Source organism: Heliangelus exortis, chromosome 22 (genome assembly GCF_036169615.1).
Source record: "Heliangelus exortis chromosome 22, bHelExo1.hap1, whole genome shotgun sequence".
Taxonomy (NCBI): domain Eukaryota; kingdom Metazoa; phylum Chordata; class Aves; order Apodiformes; family Trochilidae; genus Heliangelus; species Heliangelus exortis.
Genome location: NC_092443.1, coordinates 2,111,361 through 2,127,408, shown reverse-complemented (window position 1 = coordinate 2,127,408; position 16,048 = coordinate 2,111,361). Strand labels below are relative to the sequence as shown.

Genomic DNA, 16,048 nt, shown 5'->3' with positions numbered 1-16,048 from the left:
CTGGGCACAGCACAGGCTGTGGGTGCCCCTGCTCCTGGGGGACTCTGTGCCACCCACCGTATATGGGGAAATAGTAGGTTACATCCTCACTCAGCCCCACAGCCCTGACACGCTGCTCAAACTTCTCCACCACAGCATTGCTGACCTGGCTGCTCCGTCCTGTGAGGAGAGGGTGACACTGTCAGTGGCCTTCAGCTCTGCCCCAAAACCCCCCCGGTGCCCCCTGCAGCAAAACTCAGGGCCAAGGGGGCTTTTGGCTCCGAGAGGTTGGTTGTTACCTCTTTTCCCCCCACAGCGTTTGGGGAGGAACTGCCCTGTCCATCCCCCCCCATGTGGGGACAGGACCCCATGGGGATGTCCCACCCCTGCTTCTGGCATCCCCTGAGCCCAGCAGGGGTGTCCTACCCCTCTGTCATCCCAGACCCCAGGCACCAACCTACCATAGAGCTTGACTGAGATGCTCTGTCCCTTCTGGTAGCAGAGGATGGCATAGCTGCTGTGGTCTGTCTCAGCCACCACCACATCCACCTTATTGCCATAGCCACGGCCTGGGGGAGACCCCGTTAACCCTGGTTAGCCCTGCCTGGCCCCAGTACCATCCCAGTGCCTCATTTCACCATGTACAAGGGGTGAAAATCAGGCACAGAGCAGGTGCAGGCTCAGGGGACACCGGGCTGTGCCAGAGGGCACCATCCCCCAGTGTTCCCCGTGGTGGCATTTGGTGTGGGGACACTTTGAGACATAATGGGAGGAGAGCACCAGCACCAGTGCTACCAAGAGCTCCCAGTCCACTGTCCCTGCAGCCCCCCCCCCACCACTCACCCTTGAGGAAGAAGTGCCCGGGGGTCTGGGCAGGGTGGTAACGCTGCCGGATCTCCCAGCACATCCCCTCCCTGCAGGGGCAGAGGAAAAGGCATCAGGGCAGGATCTGCCCCCCCTGGCTCCCTGCCTGCCCCCCCGGGCCAGGACTCACCCCCCCAGGACCTGTTTTCCTGTTTTCCTGGGATCTGTTTGCTCCCCAGTGTAGATGCTGCAAAGAGCTGTCCCAAACCCCGTGGAGACACAGAGAGAAGTGGAACCCAAGTGGTCCCTGTCCCCTCCCTGCAGCTCAGAGCCTGGCTCAGCCCCACAGCCCCCCACGGGGGTGCTGAACCTCCCCCTCTCCTCTGCCAGACTCCTCTGGGATGGCCCTGAGAGCCAATCCCTGGCTGAGCACCCCACAGAGCCCGCTCAGTGCCTCAGTTTCCCCAGCCTGGCTGCTCCCCACCACCCCCACCCCAGGCTGGTGGCCGTGTGGGTGCCAGGGTGCCAGGGTGCCAGGGTGCCAGGGTGCCAGGGTGCCAGGGTGCCAGCCCACCGTGGCCAGGGCTTCCACCACAGAGCATCCCAGAGGACATTCCCAAGCCACTTTCCTGCCCCAGGACACCTCCTTGGGGCCCGTGCTCAGGGCACTGTCCCTGCTCTGACTTGCCAGCAGCGTCCCTGTCCCTGTCTGTGTCCCCAGTGTCACTCACAGCTTCCTGAAGGTGCTGATGTCCATGCTGTGTCCATCGGGGACGGTCACTGTCACCGTGGTGGCCTGCAGCCGGTGGCTCTGCTCCGCCAGGTCCCTGCAGGATGAGGCCATTCCCACCAGGAACCACTTCCCTGCCAGCTGCAAGGACAGCGGGATCACCTCCCAACAGGTCAGCACCCCGGGGTGTCACCCCCCCACCCCTGCCCCGAGCACCCCAACCTTGGCAGCTCTGCCCAGAGCCCTCGGTGTGACCCCAGGGGACAAGTGGCAGAGCACGGGGGGGACACGGGGACAGAGGGGAGCAGGGGAGGGGGTGTCTGAGGCATCCCCCGATGTCCCGGGCTCTCATTCCCGGAGAAGGACAGGAAGGAGATGGGATGGGGGGACAGGGTGACAGCCAGGCAGGGACAGACTGAGGCTCCCCTGGCAGTGTCCCAGCCCCAAGGGTATCCCCAGCACCCCCCGAACCCTCACCTGAGAGAGGCTGAGCCCCTCCTGAGCCCCCACCGCCTCCAAAGGACTCTGGGGACGGGGTGGCCGCTGCCGCCGCCCCTGTCCCCACGCCGGGGGGACCGTGAGGAGCAGGGCGAGGAGCAGTTGGGTGCCCGGGGACGCCATGGGGACACTGCCGGGAAGCGGCGGGGCCAGGAGGGTGGGAATGCTGCCGGGAGGGAGGAACGGGGACAGGGATGGGGTCAGGGATGGGGTCAGGGACAGGGACGGGGACAGGGACGGGGACAGGTCCGGCGGGTCGGACCGGGGGCTGCGGGTGGCGGTGGGCCCGGCTCGAGGCGGGAGCTGCGGGGACATGGGGGACATCGGGGGGTGCAGGGACATGGGGGGTGCGGGGACATCGGGGGCTGCGGGGGCTGCAGGGACATCAGGAGGTGCGGGGACATCGGGGACAACGGGAGCTGCGGGAACATGGGGGACATCGGGAGCTGTGGGGACATCAGGGGGTGCGGACATGGGAGCTGCGGGAACATCGGGGACATCAGGGGGTGCGGGGACATCGGGGACAGCAGGAGCTTCGGGGACATGGGGGACATCGGGGGTTGCGGGGACATGGGGGGCTGCGGGGACACGGGGGACATCGGGGGTTGCGGGGACATGGGGGGCTGCGGGGACACGGGGGACATCGGGGGTTGCGGGGCCCGATCCCGGGGGTCCCGGGGGTCCCGGTGACGCGAGTGGGGGCGGAGCCCCGGGTTGCGGAGCGATGGCGCAGCGCTCGTCAGATCGCGCCTGGCGCTCAGGGCAGCTCGGGGATGGATGCGTCAGGTCTGGGGCGGGGAGCGGGGCGGTGATTGGCGCAGGGCGGGGGAACCACCGAGAGGGGAGCCCAGAGCGGCCCCGCGGCCGGGCCGGAAGCGCCGGGCGGGGGCAACGGAGCCGCCGAGGTGCCGGTGGGGAGGGGACCGGACGGGACCGGGCCGGACCGGACCGGGGGTTCTGCGGGGCCCGAGCCGCTTGTACCCCCCCAACCCCATTCCTGCGGCGGCCGCGGGCCCTCCGGGGCGGGCGAGGGGCCGGCGGTGCGGGCCCGCGGGCCGGTCCGGGCCTGATCGGCGTTCGGTTGCAGGCGCGGCGGCAGAATGACACGATGGAGGCGGGCGGCGGCCCCCTCCTCCCGGACAGCGTCCTCTACGAGATCTTCCTCTACCTGGACCACGTAGACGTGCTGGCGGCGGGGCTGGTCTGCCAGCAGTGGCGAGCCGTGGCCCGAGACGAATTCCTCTGGAAGGAGCTTTTCTACCGCTACTACCGCGTCTCCCGGGAGGTGCCCCGGCACCCAGGTGCGGCATGGGCAAGGGCTGCGGGGCTGCTGCGGGGCTGCTGCGGGACGGGGAGGTCGCAGAGGGCTGGGGGCTGCTCGGACCCGGTGCTTCTGGCCCCCCAGGGCTCGGGGAGCCAAGGAGGGAAAATTCTTTCCCCCTCTCTCTTCCCCCTCTCTCTTCCCCCCCTCTCTTCCCCCCCTCTCTTCCCCCCCTCTCTTTCCCCCCCTCTCTTTCCCCCCCTCTCTTTCCCCCCCTCTCTTTCCCCCCCTCTCTTTCCCCCCTTCTCTTTCCCCCCTTCTCTTTCCCCCCCTCTCTTTCCCCCCCTCTCTTTCCCCCCCTCTCTTTCCCCCCCTCTCTTTCCCCCCCTCTCTTTCCCCCCCTCTCTTTCCCCCCCTCTCTTTCCCCCCCTCTCTTTCCCCCCCTCTCTTTCCCCCCCTCTCTTTCCCCCCCTCTCTTTCCCCCCCTCTCTTTCCCCCCCTCTCTTTCCCCCCCTCTCTTTCCCCCCCTCTCTTTCCCCCCCTCTCTTTCCCCCCCTCTCTTTCCCCCCCTCTCTTTCCCCCCCTCTCTTTCCCCCCCTCTCTTTCCCCCCTTCCTCTCTTCTGCTGCTCCAGCTTTTCCCTGTTGGTGTCTCCTGGAGCCACCACACTCTATCAGGGAGCACTCCTCAGGCTTGGCTTGGCCCCCCCCAAAGGCTCTGGCACTGCCCAAACCCTTCAGGAAGGGGCATCAGGGAGCTGGATGTGGCTCAGCTCCCGTGTTCTCTGGCAGAGAGGAGGTGTGTGAGCTCTCTCTGGGCAGGTGCTGCAGAGCCCAGCTGCTGAGGGACATCCCCAGGAGACGCAGTGAGTCACCAGCTCTGCTGCCAGCCAGCCCGGGGGGACTCTGTGCTGGCTTTTCCTGATCAGCACCTTCCAGCTGGGCTGTGCTTTGGGCTCTGGCCCTTCCTCATCCCGACTGGGAAGAGCTGCAGGTCCCAATTACCTGATCAGAGGTTTCCCCAGGGCTGCAGCCTGGTGGGGGATGTGGTGAGGTGAGGTGTGTGTGTGGCTGTGTCATCCTGCAGGTGCTGGGGGCAGGAGCTGAGCCCTTCTGTGATCACAGCTGGGGGTGGATCTTGCAGAGAAAAAAATCACCCCTCAGCCCAGCCTGACAGTGGCACCAGCACCAGTGGTACCAGTGGTTCCCTGCTGAGTGTCTGGGGCTGGGTGCAGTTTGGTGACACCCTTGGGACAATCCATGAGGTCCTGGGACAATCCATGGGCCATGGCAGGGCCCTCTGGGAGCCTGGGGAGCCATTCCTGGCACATGGCACAGGGCTCTGCCCCATCCTCCTCCCAAGGAGGGGTGCAGGGCTCCCACTGGAGGGAATTGGCTCCTTGACCTGGAGCTGCAGTTGCCCCAGCAGGATGGGAAGAGCCACCAAGGATGAGCAGTGGGGAAACACCAGCTCAGAGGGGCTCTGAGAGGATGTGGGGTGTGGATGGGGGTGACTTGGGCTGTGTCACTTCATTTGCACAGCCCCAAGGAGCTCCACGGGGTTGGGAATGTTGTCTGTAGGATTTATCTGGAGTTTTTGACCAAGCTCCATCATTTCCAGCCTCCTGGAGGGTTAGGGAGCTGCCAGCCCTGGTTTTTAGCACTATTTGGGGCTGAGCACTCCGTGTAACTCAGAAGCTTTGGGGCTCCCCCTGAGCTGAGCCCCTGGGCCATGGGGCAGGGGGTGGGAGCTGAGGGGCTGCTGTGCTAAGCAGACTCTGGGGTAATTCCTGACCATCTGTGCTTTAGGGAATGATATCCAGTGGGGTTTGTCAGGGACAATTTGGGGATTCCCTGGCTGGATGGGATCTGTCCAGGCTGCTTCCCAATCAGATGAGCTGGAACAGGGAGAGCCAAAGGGGGATGAAGTGTCCCAGCAGTGAGGGGCAGAGGGGTGTCCTGGCAGCAAGCTGCTCCCTGCCTCCTGGTGCCTCCTGGTGCCTCCTGGTGCCTCCTGGTGCCTCCTGGTGCCTCCTGGCCTGCAGCAAGTTCCACAAAACCCTTCAGTCCTGTTCAGCATAACCAGGAAAATTGGCCCTTATCCATATCCATGTCTGATCCTCTTTGCATCCTTGAGATTTGCTGCTGCAGGAGGTCTGCTGGCTGCCTTCCTGTCCCTGCACTCAGAATCTTCTTTATTTGTCTTTTTATTGGCCATCAATCAATGTGATTTCTGCTCCCAGCTCCTCTCTTCCCAGTTGGGAGTTCTCTAAATCTCTTTTCTCACAGAGATCTTTTTTTTTTTCTTTTTTTTTTCCCCTGCTCTCATACCCTTTCTCTCTAGCACACATTTATTAATTCTGTGCTAGACAAGGTAATGGGAGTGGAGCCACCTGCCCTGGGGAGCAGCTCCCCTCCTGTCACCTGACAGGTTTGTCTGCGTGCTGCTGCAGTTCTGCAGAGCAAAGCTTTTTGTCTGCTCCCTCTCAGCTGTGCTGCTGATGTCTCCTGCACTGGCTGCACTGGTTTACAACGTGGTGGCATCCTGTGGAGCTGTGTGTTTGCTGGAAGAAAAGATTGTGTGTGGGAGTGGGGAAGCTACTGAGAGAAACATGAGCACAGCTGGAGCCACGGGGCTGCTCCTGGCACAGCTTGCAGCAGCCATGCAGCTTTGTTAAAGTCTGAATTCTGTGTTTGGGCCAATTCTGTCACTTCCCTCCCCTTACACTCCTGTCCCATGTCCCTGCTCGTGTCTCACAGCTGCTGTCTCCTGGTATGAGGAGTTCCAGAGGCTCTATGACACCATCCCCTGCGTGGAGGTGCAGGCCCTGAAGGAGCACAATGACCAGGTTTTGCACCTCAGCTTCTCCCACTCTGGCTCTTTGTTTGCATCATGCTCCAAAGACTGCACAGTCAAGGTAAAGCAGCCCCTCCCTCCCCCTCCCACCCCCCCCAGCTCAGGTTTAGTGGGGCTGAGTGTCTGCCAAAGGAGAGCAAAAAGCATGGTGGGGTTTGGAAGTGTGAACTGGGTGATCTCTGGAGATCATTTTGTCCCCTGCTGGAGCAGATGCAGCTACAGCACATTGCAGGGTGCTGTCCAGGCAGGGTTTCAGTGTCTCCACAACCTCTCTGTGCAGCCTGTGCCAGTGCTGTCACCCTCACAGCAGAGTTTTCCCCCCTGTTCAGCTGGAATTTCTGTGTTCCAGCTCATTCCCCTTGTCCTGTCCCTGGGCTCCAAGGAAAAGAGTCTGGTTGGAGAGGACACTTGGGCAGTTCCTGCAGGTGCTGTTCTCAAAGCTCCAGAACTGATGAGTCCTGCACACAGAGCCTTGAGGGCTGTGGCTTCCAGGTCCACTTGCCTGGCTCTGCCTGCTCTCTGGGCCCAAATCAGTCCCATTGGACTGGGGGGATCCAACAGAAATAATATAGAACAGAGATAATGATCTGCAGGAATTAATGAGCAGTTATCCTGGGAGAAACCTCTCTGACTGTGCAGACAAATCCATCTGTGGCACTGCCAGTCCCTGCCTGAGCCCCTCCTGGCTGCTGGCCACTGGCCAGAGCTGCTGGCCACTTGTCAGTGCTGCTGGCCACTGGTCAGTGCTGCTGGCCACTGGTCAGAGCTGCTGGCCACTGGTCAGAGCTGCTGGCCACTGGTCAGAGCTGCTGGCCACTGGTCAGAGCTGCTGGCCACTGGTCAGAGCTGCTGGCCACTTGTCAGAGCTGCTGGCCACTGGTCAGAGCTGCTGGCCACTGGTCAGAGCTGCTGGCCACTGGTCAGAGCTGCTGGCCACTGGTCAGAGCTGCTGGCCACTGGTCAGAGCTGCTGGCCACTGGTCAGAGCTGCTGGCCACTGGTCAGAGCTGCTGGTCACCTGTCAGAGCTGCTGGCCACTGGTCAGAGCTGCTGGCCACTGGTCAGAGCTGCTGGCCACTGGTCAGAGCTGCTGGTCACCTGTCAGAGCTGCTGGTCACCTGTCAGAGCTGCTGGTCACCTGTCAGAGCTGCTGGTCACCTGTCAGAGCTGCTGGTCACCTGTCAGAGCTGCTGGCCACTGGTCAGAGCTGCTGGTCACCTGTCAGAGCTGCTGGTCACCTGTCAGAGCTGCTGGTCACCTGTCAGAGCTGCTGGTCACCTGTCAGAGCTGCTGGTCACCTGTCAGAGCTGCTGGCCACTGGTCAGAGCTGCTGGCCACTGGTCAGAGCTGCTGGCCACTGGTCAGAGCTGCTGGCCACTGGTCAGAGCTGCTGGCCACTTTCTGTAGGGGGCTGACAGGGAGATGGGGCAGGGAGGCAGGGAAATAGGATCTTCTATGTTGGATTTCTTTTTTTTTCCTGCCCTGGTGAATGCCTGGGAACAGATGAAGCAGAACTGCTCTCAGGCTTCTCGGCAGCTTCCTGACTCTTTGTCCATCTGTCTGCAGATCTGGAGCAATGAGCTGGACATCTCCCTGCAGCACAGCTCCAACATGAGGCCCTACAACTGGAGCTACACACAGTTCTCCCAGTTCAACTCTGATGACTCCCTCCTCCTGGTGTCTGGGGTCTTTGTGGGGCCTCACAACTCCTCCTCAGGAGAGATTGCTGTCATCAGCATGGGTGGGTGCCACCCTCACCTCCTTGCTGGGAGGGGGGCAGTGGTGGGTGCTGGTTCCCCTCCTCAGCTGCATGGCAAGAAGGCAGAACAAGCAAAGGGCTCCCAGTCACAGTTCTGGAGGGAAAACCTTGTGAACAGCCTTAGCTCTGCCTGGGCCACTCTGTTGTCACCCAAGGGCAGGGTGACATCTGTTTATTCTCACTTCTGTTCCCAGTGACAAGTGTTACCTGTTACCTACTCGTGTCCTGGACCCACCTTTTCTGGCTCAGATGGGGACAGCCCCATCCTGAGGCCTCAGGAGGCATCTCCCTGCTGCCCCTCTCCCAGTGCAGTTTGGTGACACTGCCACATCCCAACTGGTCACTGTCACTGTGCCACAGTCCCCCTCTGCCACACACTGAGGGATGCAGTATTTGAGGTGGGGTCTCAGCAGAGCAGAGGGGGAGAATCCCCTCTCCTGATCCACACTCCTCTTGATGCATCCTAGGACAGTGTTGGGTTTCTGGGCTGCCTGATGTTGGGATCCTTCTCAGTCAGCACCCCAAATCCTTCTCTTCGGGGCTGCTCTCCACCCCACTCTGTACCCAGCTTGTAATTGTGAGCCATCACCCCACTCAGGTTTCCTTCCTCTCCCTTCCAGAGAACTTCACTCTGCTCTCCAGGGTGAGGAACAAGCCCTATGATGTGTTTGGCTGCTGGCTGAATGAAACCAACCTGATATCTGGGAATCTGCACCGGATCGGGAGGATAACGTCCTGCTCTGTGCTCTGGCTCAACAATGCTTTCCAGGTGAGGTCCCTGTGTTCCAGCTCCACGGGCAGTGCAGCTCCCAGCTGGGGGAGGAAGTGCTCTGGAGGAGGAGGAGGAGGAAGAGGCAGAAAGGGGACAGGTGGCCCTGTCCTCCCTGTTTGTCTCCTCTGCCTTGCCCTCAGGAGCCTAAGCTCAAGGCAAACCATGCATGAGGTTTCTCCACCCTTGGTACAACACCAAGGTGCCCACTGTGGTGTCCCATCACCACCCTCAATTAACTCTTGCCCCATTAATTGGGATGAGGATTTGACTGCAGTGCCCTGGAGCACGTGTTGCTCAAGAGGAGGGAGGTGGAACCACAGTGGGGCTGCTGAAGCCCTTGGCACTGTGGAGCTGGGCCTGGGGCAGCTGTGCTCTCTCATGTCCAGGCAGTGGCTGCTCTCCCAGCTGGAGCTCCAGGTGTTGTGTCCAGGAGCTGGAGGAGCCAGTGGGCTGAGCCCAGCCCTGTCATGCCCATGGGCCAGGTCCTGTCTGCTGTGCTGAGACCTGGAGAGCAGCATGAGCTGGCCTGGCTGCTTGGGCACTTGTGCTGCTCAGACCTGGCCCTTTTCTGTGTTTTGCCTCTGTCTGACAACTTCCATGTCCTGGTGTTTTGTCTTTCTCAACGTGAATGATGGGTGCTGGCCCTGGGTGAAGTGCTCTGGCAGCAGAGACCCTTCCCATCACCAGCCCTCTGTGCTGTGCTGACACTGCACCATTAACTCTTCCATCTCCAAAGGAAGGAGCAACCCCTTTGGCCAGGCTGTTGGGGGGCACAGCCACAGCTGCCAGAGCAGTTCAGCAGGAAGAGGCCTTCAGTGTGTGTCTGGGAGCAGCTTTCCAGCTATTCCTGATGCTGCAGGCATCCTTCAGGAGCACCTCCCCTGCTGCTTGGCCAGAGGGATGGCACTGCATGCTGTGCCCAGAGCCTGCTCCTGAAATTCTTGCCAAGTGCCAAGCAGCTGATCAGCTGCAGGGGGGGTGGCTGCAGGGCTGCCCGTGGGGCTCCCAGCTCTGCCTGCAGGACCCTGTTGCCTGTGACTGAAGCTTGGTGCCTGGGCTGGTGTCCTCTGTGCAAGGTGATCTCTTGCTTATCTCTTGCTCTCTTTGACCCCATCACTGAAGGGGGTCACAGCCCACAGGTGCTCCCCTGAGGGGTGTTGTGTTGCTGCCAGACTTTGTGCTTGGCCAAACAAGACAGATGAGGGCTGAGGAGATGATCAAGAAGGGACTTCTGACTTGAGGACATCAGGCAGGAGCTGAGCACAAGGATGTGGGCAGTGATTGCCCTGATCAGGGTGTGAGGAAGGGCTGCAGCCCCATTCCCCTGGGGTGGGGTCAGGGGGAGCAGCCTGGCATCACATCAGCTCTTAGACACAGCCCTGCCTGCCCTCCCCCAACCCTCCTCTCAGTTTGAGCCGTGGGGGTGAACATGAGGTGGTTCCTGCTCACTTCTCCCTTCTCCTTGCAGGGCATTGAGTCTGAGAATGTCAACGTGGTGAAGAGACTGTTCAAAATCCAGAACCTGAATGCCAGCACCATCCGGACCGTGATGGTTGCTGACTGCAGCCGCTACGACTCCCCAGACCTGCTCCTGGACTACGAGGAGCAGCTGGCTGCTTCCTCCACCTGCCCAGTCTTTGATCTTGGCAGTGACAGTGAGGAAGAGGAGGTCAGGCCCAGACAAGCTCCAGAACCAGCGGTCCAGGAGCTGCCAGCTGAGAGGGGTGTGAGGGCAGAGCCTGGGCTGCAGCAGTTGTTTGATGACATCATGGAGGGTGTCAGACCTGCCATGACTGAGACAGAGCTGGAGACAAAGGTGGCTGAGCTGTTTGTACGTAACAGAACTAAACCCCCAGAGCTCAACCTGCTCCCCACGGAGAGCAACAGCAAGACAAAGTATTTAATCTTCACCACAGGATGCCTCACCTACTCCCCACACCAGATAGGTAAGGCTGCTCAGAGCCTGGGCCTCCCCCCGGGCTTGGGGGAGTCAGAAAAGCTTTGGGGTATTTTCTGCCTGCTGGGGGAGAGGGAGTTGCTGCTTTGCTCAGGCTGCTGGACCTGACAGGGGAGGCTCTTGAGGTGACCCCATCACTGAAGGGGGTCAAAGCCCACAGGTGCACCCCTGAGGGGTGTTGTGTTGCTGCCAGACTTTGTGCTTGGCCAAACAAGAAAGATGAGGGCTGAGGAGATGATCAAGAAGGGACTTCTGACTTGAGGACATCAGGCAGGAGCTGAGCACAAGGGGGTGGGCAGTGATTGCCCTGATCAGGGTGTGGGGAAGGGCTGCAGCCCCCTTCTCCTGGGGTGGGGTCAGGGGGAGCAGCCTGGCATCACATCAGCTCTTAGACACAGCCCTGCCTGCCCTCCCCCAGCTCCCTGGGTTGGTGCTGAAGGGGCCTCATGGTGGGTGCTGAGCCCCTCCAGCAGGTGTGTCCATGCCAGGCTGGTGCCAAGCAGTTCCTGCAGGCTCTGCCTCTGTCTTGCTCCTGGGCTGGGACATCTCTTGCTCATCTGGGTCTGGGTTTTGGGGCACTGAAACCAGCAGAGCCTGGGGGCTCAGCAGATCTGTGACGAGCAGAAGGAGGAAGCTTGGCTGCTTCTGTAAAAGCCTTGATGGAAAGGACTAGACAGATGAGGAGAAGTGTGGGGTGGGAAGGAGAGCTGCTGCAGGCAAGAGGACTCTTCTGTGACTCCAGACAGTCTCTGTTCTTTTGCTCCTTGCACAATTACAGCCTCGTGTTGCTGCCGCAGGCTCTGCCAACCTTCCTGTCAGTCCTGCACCAGTACAGCCCAGTGAGGCAGAGAGAGGCAACTCTGGCAACCTGGAGAGGGTGGCTGTGCTCCCTCCTCATGGCCAGGGCTGCAGGGTGGACTTTGGGCCTGCCCTGGCTCAGCCCTCTGAGCCTGGCTGCCCCTAGGGCCATGCAGGCTGTGGCAGAGCTGGGGATGGTCCAGGGGCAGTGGGATTTGGTGCCTCTGAACTCTGGTGAGTGCCAGTGGGGCAGCCAGTGCCCACAGCACAGCCTGGCTCTTGGCTTGGCTGCTCTCCCAGCCCTCAATCATTACAAAACAGGAGGTTTGTCCATGGGCTCTGTGTGGAAGCTGCTGTCCCCTGAGGGGCTGGCACTGGGACTCTGTGGCACTCACCTCTTGCCAGGCTGGGGCTGCTGTGGGAGCTGGTGCCATCCCTGTGGTCTCACCTTCAGCAGTGTCCTTCCAGCTCCTGTGGGAATCCTGGGTGAAGCTGCCTGGGGCTGAGCTTGGTGCTGCAGGGAGGAGGCACAGGATGGTGTCAGGCAGTGCCCATTGGGTGGGAGAGGGAAGGTCCTGAGCAGCCTGGGCTCAGAGGCAGTGATGTTGGGAAGGGTCTTGGACTCAAGGTGCAGTGTTGGTGTCTCCCCTGCCTTGGAAAGGCTGAAACCAGGGGTGTTTAGCAGCATTTCACTGGGAGGCAACAGGATGGGCCATATTTCCAGCTCCTCTTGGAAGATTAAGCCCATGTGTGCCCAAGAGCTGCTGAGGTCCATAGGAACCCTCCAGGAAGCTGCCATGGATGGTTTGTTTGGGACCTCTGGAGTTGGAGGAGGGGAGGTCTGGACCCATTCCATGTGTTTGCCTGAGTCAGAAAGTTCAAAAGCTGTGAAGGACTTGAGCCCAGTTTGAGTTTAAACCCCTATTCCTGAACTTACCTGGGGGTGATCCCCCACCTACACTTGGCAGGGCAGGGGAAAACCCTGCTGGGCCTTCTCCAGGCTGGATGTCACCCAACCCAAAGATGAATTGAGGGGAAAAACCTTCCTGCAACCAGAGTGTGTCCCAGGCCAGTGCAGCTTCCTTGTGCTGGAGGTACCTGGAGCTGGGCTGGGGGTGAGGCTGCACCAGACAGGGTGGCAGCTGAGTGCTGGGCAGCTCCCTGGCTGGGGCTGGATGTCCCCAGGGCAGTGTCCTGGCCAGGATTACCCCTTGGGAGAGCTTGAAGGAGCCTTGCAGGGCCAGCAGCCCTGTCCTGGGCCTCAGCCAGCACACCCAGTTCTCCTTTCAGACCAGCACTAAGGGAATGGCCTGGGGACTTCCACCAGCTCTGCTGTCTGCATCCTGCAGAACCACCTGATTCTGCTTTCTGTCCCCAAGGGATTAAAAGGATCCTGCCTCACCAGATGACAACAGCTGGGCCTGTGCTGGGGGAGGAGAGGCGCTCGGATGAGTTCTTCGACTCCCTCGACCACGTCATCGACATCCACGGGCACATCATTGGCATGGGGCTGTCCCCTGACCACAGGTGAGCATGGGAGGGTGACAGTGCTGACCCAGGGGAGTGGGTGACACCTGCTCTGGGGCTTTGGGGAGGAACAGGAGCAGTGGGTGACACAGGGTACTCTGCTTTTTCACATCCCATTTCTGTCTTACTGCTGATGGCACCTGTAGGGCCTGAGCTCCTCTGAGCTTACAGGGACACTTTTATCCCTCTTGCTGCCCAGCCTGGTTCAGGGTAGGAGGAGCAGGAGGGTCAAGGAGCTGCTCACATCAGAGGGTTTTGTTCCTGAGGCAGATGAGTACACTGCCACCCCTAAAATTGGGTTTAACTGCATTAAAGAGGCTTGACCTAGCCCCAAAGGTGGCCCTTTCCTTTCCAAAAGGGGCAGAAAGTATTTGAGCACCACGCTCCAGTGTTTCAGCCTGGATTTTAGTCAGCAGGAAAGCTCTTGCTCCCTGCCCTGTGTGTTTACAGCTCCTTGGGCTTTGCTGCATGCAGGGAGGTGCAGGGTGACCCCTCTGCTCCCCTCCCCAGGTACCTCTACGTGAACAGCCGTGCCTGGCCCCGGGACTGTGTCATCTCTGACCCCATGCAGCCACCCCCCATTGCTGAGGAGATCGACCTGCACGTGTTTGACCTGAAGACCATGAAGGAGGTGAAAAGGGCCCTGAGAGCACACCGGGCCTACACCCCCAACGAGGAATGCTTCTTCATCTTCCTGGATGTCAGCAGGGACTTCGTAGCGAGGTGCCTGGCAGTGGGGTGGGCAGGATCCTGACCCCCACACCCCATGGGGCTTTGGGGTCAGCTGGGTGCTGGAAGGGAGGTTTGGAAAGAGGCAGGGTGTGGAGATGCTGTCTGCCCTGGTCCTGCTAGGAAATTGGTGAGGAGGGGGGGAAAATCTGGGGCTGTGGTGTGTTTGGCAGCAGGTGACAAATCTTTGGGGTTGTGGGGCAAGTTGAAGGGGCTCCTCAAACAGCTCCTGGGGCCCCGAGGGAGTTGGCCTGGCTGGGTGATGGGGTTGCAGGCAGAGCCTGGGCCTCTGGCCCATAGGCTGGGGCACTCTCTGCTTTCAGGTGCATGGAAGGAGAAGGGGTGGGAACATCAGGTTTGGGGGTGTGGGGTGACATCCTTCCTGGTATCTTATCCACTGCAGTGGGGCAGAGGATCGCCATGGCTACATCTGGGACAGGCACTACAACATCTGTCTGGCCAAGCTGCAGCATGACAACGTGGTGAACTCGGTGGCATTCAGCCCAGTGGAGCAGGAGCTGCTCCTGACAGCCAGTGATGATGCCACCATCAAGGTCTGGCGTTCCCCCCGTGCCGTGCGTGCCCAGCAGGCCAGGAAGCCCCGGCCCAGGAAACTGCTCTTCTCCTGGCTCCTGAACCAGAAGAGCTGAACCCAGGTCCACCTGCTCCTGCAGCTTCCTCACTGCAGCCACCTCCTCTAGAGCTTGCAGAGCTTTGAGCCCTGCACAACAGAGATGAGCTCTGGGCACACGGATCCAACCTGCTGAGCCGGGAGGAACCCTGGCAGCAGGAATCGCTTCGTCCTTGGAGCTTCTGCTTCCAAGGCAGAATGGAAGAGCTGAAGGGCTCTTCTGGGCCTGGCAGGCAGCAGCCCTAGCTGGTCACTGCAGGATGGGCTCCTCACAGCTTCTCACGAACGCTGCTACTTGGTCACAGCTTGCTCTGGGTGAGCTTTGGTCACCAAAAGCAGACCAAGGTGTGTCTCCAGCATTGGTACTGTGTGAGCCAGGGACGTGGTGCCCTCACCAAGAGCTGCAGAGTGCTGGGCAGAAACCACAGCACAGTGCTGTGCTGCCTTACTGCAGGACTCTTCTGATCCAGTAGTTTTGTTGTTTGTCCCAAACCTCCACAGGCAACTGGGTGTGCTGAGTGCCTCCTCCCACCCCATGTCGTGGCTCCAAAAGGGGGGATCAGCCAGAGGGGAGGCAGGGCTGGGGGGCCTGGCTGGCATTTTGGGTGGCCCCAGGGATGCAAGAGCAGCCTTGTTGATGCCTCGTGTTGGCAGCTGTGTGTTGGTACCACCAGTTTGCAAAAATGAGATGAGGGAGGGCTGGTGGTGACATCGTGGTGGCTTTGTCTGTGTGGCAGCACTGGGGTGAGGTGTGGCAGGGGTAGGGATGTCCTGGGGGGATTTCCTGCTGCCCTTTCCCAAGGGGCAGCTGTGAGGATGAGTGTTGGGATCAGGGTCCCCTCCCTCTCATTCTGCTCCAGCTGTGGCACTTTAGGTTCTCTGGGTAAGTTCTCCCTGAGGGGGTGCAGGTGCCCGTGGGTGGCTGTGGTTGTCACCCCTGGGTGTCAGGGATGCTGCCCTCCTCTGCCTGAAGGGACAGTGAATAAGCTTCCTCCCACCCAGGCCAGCTTGCCAGGGGCTGGGTGATCCCCCACTGGGGAGCTGCCTCACTTGAAGTGATTTACTCTGTCCCTAAAGCTTTTTTTCTCCAGCAAGTACCCAGAATTGACTTGGCCAGGATGGCTGGGGCTGGTGCTGAGCCCAGGAGCTGTGGTCACTGCTGGGAGCTGGGCTCTCACTCTGGGGGTCAAGCAGGGGCTGGAGGAGGCATCTGGGACTCTGCCAGGAGCAGCAGGGACAGTTGTCTGTGCCACTCATTGCCTCAGGTTGCAAATAAACCCAACAGGGGTGGCAGATCCTGTCCTGACATGCACTGATGGCTTTAGCAGCCCCTGCAGCCCGGGGCAGGGGGATCTGTACCCTGCTGTGGCTTTGTCCAAAACCCCTGTACTCAGGTTTTCTGTCACACGACTGCCAGAAAGAGGGGAGCACAGGCTCTGCATCCAGCTCTGCCCAGTCACACAGCAGAGGAACAGCCTCTGCCTTCCTCCCTCTACCCTAAGATTGTGAACTCCCCCGTGGCTTGGGCAGTAGTGAGCAAGGCACCGAGGGTTTTATGTTTGTACTGAGTTTTGCTCTTCACTACAGCATTGAATAAACATCCTGCTCAATCAGCTCTGCAAGGTGAGGTTGTTTCTGAATGCTCTTCTGTCACCAGGAGGGGCACAGGGTGGGGGCACTGCTGGTCAGAAACAGGAGAGGCAGAGAATGCCCCAAGTCCTCTTTCCCCTCCAGAAGGGACAGCACCAG

At 60.5% G+C, this 16,048-nt stretch overlaps 1 protein-coding gene across 5 annotated transcripts; it reads left to right on the top strand.

The window, feature by feature from the left end:
* The first annotated feature begins 1,518 nt into the window (after positions 1 to 1,518).
* On the top strand, positions 1,519 to 15,912 carry FBXW5 (F-box and WD repeat domain containing 5). 5 transcript variants are annotated; one of them, XM_071766515.1, is made up of 9 exons: positions 1,519 to 1,685; positions 3,099 to 3,312; positions 6,031 to 6,188; positions 7,693 to 7,867; positions 8,506 to 8,654; positions 10,126 to 10,603; positions 12,792 to 12,939; positions 13,450 to 13,662; positions 14,072 to 15,912. In XM_071766515.1, exons 1-9 carry the CDS (start codon positions 1,533 to 1,535, stop codon positions 14,316 to 14,318), a joined length of 1,935 nt encoding a protein of 644 aa, XP_071622616.1. In that variant the 5' UTR covers positions 1,519 to 1,532; the 3' UTR covers positions 14,319 to 15,912. The 5 variants fall into 5 exon arrangements, with proteins under 5 accessions (XP_071622616.1, XP_071622614.1, XP_071622617.1 ...); XM_071766513.1 differs by lacking the exon at positions 1,519 to 1,685 and adding an exon at positions 2,261 to 2,475; XM_071766516.1 differs by lacking the exon at positions 1,519 to 1,685 and adding an exon at positions 2,824 to 2,916.
* Positions 15,913 to 16,048: the final 136 nt, after the last annotated feature.